Genomic DNA, 6,085 nt, shown 5'->3' on the forward strand with positions numbered 1-6,085 from the left:
CGCTGCGCCTCCCGCCCAGCCTCCTCTCCCGGAGCAGCGGAGCCCCCCCTCAGCCTGAGCCCCCCGGCAGTTAAATAACTGCGTCACCTTCGTGCCAGTTGTCTCCCGCCTGGGCAGGCCCCGCAGGGCCAGGCGCAAACCGGCGGTTGGGGCCTCGGCCGCTGAGGTAAATTACTGCTGGGCTGCTGCATCCACGCTTCAGGAACGCACGTCATCACCCACGGCCATCACACCCTTTCCCTCTCCTTTTAGGTTACATGTAGATAATTCGGCTTTATTGGTGGCGCTAAAAGCCCACAAGATACCGTCTAACTCTGAGAAGTGACCGTGTTTTCAGCACACGCTGTGTCCGGGCATCGAGGGCAGGGTGGGCGCCGCGGGGATCAGACCCGCTCTCATGCCGTCACCGGAGGAGCCCCGCGGATGGACTTCTGCGGGAGACAGCCTGGGAGGAGGAGGTGGCTGCTGCTGCTGCATATAGAGAAAGGGCATTAGGTAGTACATATTTTTATTCCAAATTACATTACCTGATGGAAAAATCAGGAGCTCAAGGCAAACCTTTTTCCAGCTAAAAATACCATTTTATTTTTAGTCCTAAAACCCATATTAGTACATGATGCAAAATAGCCCCATGTGGTTCCTTCAGCCTAAAAAACTATTCTTAGCTGTTATGCACTATTGAAGGTATAACCGTTTTCAGCTGAAACAATTTCACTCCAATCATGATTTCAGCCACAATCCAGGTAGCTTTCTCCCTCCTCTTCTAGGTGAATAAATACGTGTCATTGAGCACTGAACGCCAGCCAAAAATGATGCAACAGTGAACACAAGTGATTCTTCTGAGCTAATGGGTTGAAAGCCTGTAATCCTTAGGACATTTTTAGCTGAGAGCAACGTAGGACTGGACTACTTCACCCAAAAATATTAGAATAAAATTTCTCCTTTAGGAGGCTGGTATGTAAAAGCAAAGCTCCTGAGCAAAGGGCTGGCCTCTGATTAGCTGCATCTGATCCTCCTGGTTGTTGTCACACAGCTTGAGCCAATACTAATAACTGTATGGGGAGGGAGAGAGGCAGCACTGCGTTTCAAGCTGTCAGTCAGAACTTCACAGCTTCACTGCAGAAGAGGCTGTACCTTGTTATTCTACTTATCGAACTTTAGTTTGAGCACTCAGAAGTATTTTCACATGCTCTAAGACAAGCTTTATCCGAGATGGGAGAATTTTAGCACTTGTGGAAATTTTTTTATCCCAGTTAGCACAAACATTACATTATTGAGACAAAAAAAATTCAAGAAGACAGTGTCTGAAACATGCCTCATCTGCAGAACTTGTCAATTTTTGTAAAATACCTCAAGGAAACTCACATGCGTTTTTTTTTGTAATAGCGGATGCATCTTAAATCCTCCACAACACTCATTTTCAAGCAGAACAGGCAGACTGTCATGAAAATTCAAGACTGTACCTGCGTGGTTAAATTCCTACATGGTTCAATTACAGGACTTCAGCTGATGTTATCTAGGTGTGAAATCACCCCAGCAGCTGCTAGTCTGACATTTACTAGGGTACCGAGGGCATGATGTACTTCAGAGCCCTGGATTACCATGCCAATTCATCCTCACTATTAAAAATCCAAGTGCAGGGAAGTGGCATCCCTAATGAACTAAAAACCTTCCTTACTGACCCTTTGCTTTCACCTGTCCTAGCTTGGAAGCAAGAGCCTGCCTCCCTTGGTAGAGCAGAGGAGCTACAATCACAGAGCACAGCTTTGAAACAGCAAATAATTGTCAAAAGCAGCCCAGAAGATGTGGCGGAGTCTGTCACGCCTCCCCTCGCCACCCCCACTTTTCGTTATTTGGAAAAGTGTCTCTCCTGTTTGTCAAAATACCAGGGATTTTGTCTGAGGAGAGTCAATATCTCAGCAGCCTCTGTTTTCCATGTCCTCATTTCTCACATCCCTAAAAATAATAAAAACAACAGACCATTCAGGCAGGTGAGCAACCGACTAGTTTTTTCTTTTTAGTACTTCTGCATAACCTAATGACATTGTTATTCAGTCCAACAGTTGCCAGCAAAACAGAACAATTTAGAAAGCAATTAATATCCCAATGTCAATTTTTGCAAAGCTGATTTCAAAACTCACATTGCTGCAACTTCAAAATCCAAAAGCGCTTACTGTTCACTGTGCTGAATAAAGGCTCCAACTAACAGCACCTATTTGAATTGAACAAAATTCCTACAGACACACTGCTCATTTCCTTATTGAAACTTGTCAACTGGAGCTGACTCAGATCTATTAAAATAAAACCACTGGAAGCCCTTTTTCCACCCTCTCTTCCTGCTGCCCCAGGCTCCTCACCCAACTGCACGTGCAAAGCAGCACGACTCAGCAGTGCTTGCTACACTGGGGGGAAAAAAAAAAAAGAAAACCAAGAGCTGCAGTGCTGCGATTTTCCTGTGGAAACAGAGACTAAGGACCCTTCACCCTTGTTTTACCTGACCTCCAAGACCTGAGGGCTCACAGACACGTGGCGAATGCATGGACTGCCGACAACGCACAGAGCAGAGCTGCACCAGATAAAATATTTACATTTTCTGTTTCATCACTGAATTGCACCTGCAACAATGCATAATTAGGCCTCCTCCCCCCCCCCCCCCGAACTGGCTATGCCAGCAAAGCTTAGCAGATCAGCAACAGTAGGAACAAGACACTTGTACACATTTTCAGATGTCCATGTTTGGTTTTTTTCCTCCCTTCTATAAAGGCAGAAAGAGGAAATGCAAAGGGAAATCTAGCTGCAGCAACCTGCCCAGCTCCCAGCTGGGGCACTACCAGGGCTGAGATGCAGAGGGTATTTTACGATAAGGGAAGGCTGACAACGTTCAGATGTCAACATTGAAATACAGTCCACTGCTAAAATATTTACACAGCCATGTCCCTTTCTGAGGAATTGCAAACAGTAGGGCTTTTTACACCAGAACCGCTGTACAGAAGGGGAAGTGCTGCCAAGAAGGGGCTGAACACTTCCCTCACTCATCCAAGTCAGGATGCCAAGCTTTGGGGATCAAACATGGGCACCTTCAGGAGTGGGGATTGCTACTGTGATTTGTGAACAAAACAGTATATTCAGGGACCTAAAATAAACGACAGACAAGACCAGAGATAACAATGCTTTATTTGTACATTTCAGCAACAGGAGAAATAATTGAAGATGAAATTATCTGCTTTGTTGTAAAGTATAAAACCATTTAATTATAAATATTTAGCTAAAAAAGCGTGATTTATAAAATATAATCTGTGAAGATATATATACACAGTTTAATTGTTTAGCAATTATTTCACCTGACATTAAAGAGTAGAGGTTTTTCTATTTATTATTCCACGCTCACAGTTTAGTGCTCACAGTTTAAGAAGCAAAACAGACAAGTGAAAAGATGACTGGTGAGTTTCATTCTGGAAAGAAGAAAAAATAAAATGCACGAACTGGGGAAATAGCAGAGGCAGAATTTGAGCAAATCCGTGTTTCGAGAGAGGTCTCTGAGGGAACACAGCTCCCTTGCCATGAGTTACAGAGTATATATCCAGACAAGCAGTGGGCATTTTAACATTTGTGGGCAAGTTTCCTGTGTTTGCGAAAGAAAATGGCTAATAATATAGTGCAAGCCCTCCGAATTCAGTTCAACTAGACGTGTTCACCTCGCTGCTCTTCCCTTCTTGAGCAGGGATTGGTCAGTATGCGGGGCTGGTGCTATCTGTCATGGCTCGAACGAAATCAAACAATGTCACCTTTATGATTCAGGATATGAGCAAATTTCCAAATAGAAACCCCCAGTGTGCCATCTGATTGCATTGTCCAGCTGGCAATATTGCTTAAAAACAGATACAGCTGCCTAAGGCTGGAAAATACAGTGAAGCCATACAGTACACTAAACGTGATGGAATGTGAAAGAAGATATGTCGTCAGGCAACTCAGTTTTCTATTCCTCGTTTAAGAGAGAGCCAGCTTCCTTCCTTCGAAGTCTTGGGAAATCTCACCTCTTATTGAAAGGTTTATTACTATGGCACTTCAGAGAAGAAAAACTGGAAGACTCTCCAACATGGTGGGGCGGCAGAAAATGCTATAGGAAACGATAATTAATTTGATCCATGTCCCTAGTAACTATCTTTCTCTCTTCACAGTGTTTTCACAGTGCCTGTGGCACAGAGCTTTGAGGACAAAGAAAAGGGATAGTCAAGGATGCGTGACAACACCCAACAGCAGTACAAACGTACAGGAAGTCAAGCTGTACTTTGTACACCGATTTACACAAGACCTCGCTACTTGCCTGTAAACAAGGAATGAATTAATAAGGAGTTAAGAGGAAAAGGATGTCTAGGAAAGAAGGAAAGAATGAAGTCGGCAAACATGACACTTGTCAGTGCTCACCGTGATTTGCTACCTGCTGTTTCTGCTTCAGGGTGATGTGCTCCTGACAGTTCAGAGCAAACAGCACGTACACAGCTCTTACGATTCACATCGTTATGAATGCATAGTAACTGCAAGAGTTGTGCCCTTAGAAACTCAAGAGGATCTTCAGGAGAGGAAGGCTAGCAAAGCTGTAACGAGTTTTAGGCAGGATCCAGGCAGTTCTCTCCAGGTTAAGCCCTGATCTGGGAAACGTACCAAGTCATGTGCAATCTCAGACTGCATATCGGCTGGTCGGTTACTGGGTAAATGCAGATTTTAACTCCCTGAAAGCCGCTCGGCGGTGTTTCCTTTCCTCCTCTTCCCGCTTTCGCTCATCCTTCTCAGCTTTTATCTCTGCTTCAAACTTACTGGCTGAAGAGAGGGCTTGAACCTTTACAACAGAGAAAATAAAAGAGCGTCAAGCCTTGCATCAGAGGGAGAGCCAGAGCCTGAACTGCTCCCACATGAGCAACGCAGAACTGTTTGCTGCACCTCCCAGCACTTGCTGGGAAGCTCTGTCAGGATGGGTCAAGTATTAATTACACTGCAGTGCTTGGGTATTTACACCCAATACCTGTTAGCTCGCTTGACTTCAGCATCAATAAAAGAAAGGTCATTTACTAATAAGTCACTAACAAGTGACCAAAACAATGCCATCAGTACTGTGTCACATACATTCTTTCTGTAAGCAGGAAGCATAGCATAAGTTGTGAGTATACAGTTGGAGAAACTACTGCAGAAAACAGTTCTGAACCACAGCCAAATCTGAGGACATCATACTACACCATGGATAATCTGCAGATCAAAGAGACATTGTTTATTTGCTGGCTATTTTTCCACCTTTCATCTCAGTACATCTGCTGTGCAATAGCTGTGTTATGCTCTTGGGAAAAAATTTCTTATATAAACAAGCAGGATTATTTTCTCTTGAAGAGAGCTTTCAAAAAGGGTGCTTTGTCAGCTTGGAATGGTGCAGAGCTCTTTCTGCCAACCCCAGGACCCTGCAGAACAATTTTGATTCCAAAGGTTATACAGAGAGCTGCTCAAGAAAGAGATGTCTGAAATCCTATACTCCAAAATACTCCATTCACCGCTGAACTCAGAGTGCTCAGGTTGAGGGAGGTTTTACAAAATGGGAAACTCAGTCCCATTAGTTTCAGGATGCTTGTCTTTAAAAGCGGTCAGCCAGCTAGTCCCATAAGAGCTCCCAGCCACAGAGACACAGGTCAGCCAGTCAGCTCGACCAAGGTAAGACCCACAGCAGAGATGGTGAATTAAGCTATTATAGTATTGACTGATCTGCAGAGGAAGGCTGTAGCTACAGTCCAACATAAAGTTTGAAGGGAAAAGCTATGGGGAGGGCCATGAAATACACATCATTTTAGCTAGGGAGAAATCTGGCAGTATCTTCTATTGAAAAGCAAGCAGGGTCAGTGTCTCAGTGGCAATTAAGGCCTGCGTGCAGAGCTTTTTCATGTTCCTCTGTGCCACACCATACCTTAGCTTCAAAGAAGTTCTTGGCTCCTTTGACTCCCTCAATGGACACATCTATCTCCGAGAGCTTTGCAAGAGTCAACAGGCCGCTGTCCTCCTCGAGTTCCCCAGCTGCAGCTTTATGGAAAACCCGCAGGAACGAGCA

General features: G+C 44.5%; 1 protein-coding gene across 1 annotated transcript in view; it reads right to left on the minus strand.

The window, feature by feature from the left end:
- Positions 1 to 3,157: 3,157 nt before the first annotated feature.
- The window catches only part of EFHD1 (EF-hand domain family, member D1), a 9,940-nt gene continuing 7,012 nt past the window's right edge, over positions 3,158 to 6,085 (minus strand). Inside the window, exons 3-4 of the mRNA XM_009319194.1 lie at positions 5,945 to 6,080; positions 3,158 to 4,837 (exon numbers count right to left, since the gene is read on the minus strand). Coding sequence (XP_009317469.1) covers positions 4,703 to 4,837; positions 5,945 to 6,080 — 271 coding nt within the window. The 3' untranslated portion in view covers positions 3,158 to 4,702. The remainder of the gene's footprint in view (positions 4,838 to 5,944; positions 6,081 to 6,085) is intronic.

The sequence above is a fragment of the Pygoscelis adeliae genome, unplaced genomic scaffold (assembly GCF_000699105.1).
Source record: "Pygoscelis adeliae isolate BGI_AS28 unplaced genomic scaffold, ASM69910v1 Scaffold30, whole genome shotgun sequence".
NCBI classification, from domain to species: domain Eukaryota; kingdom Metazoa; phylum Chordata; class Aves; order Sphenisciformes; family Spheniscidae; genus Pygoscelis; species Pygoscelis adeliae.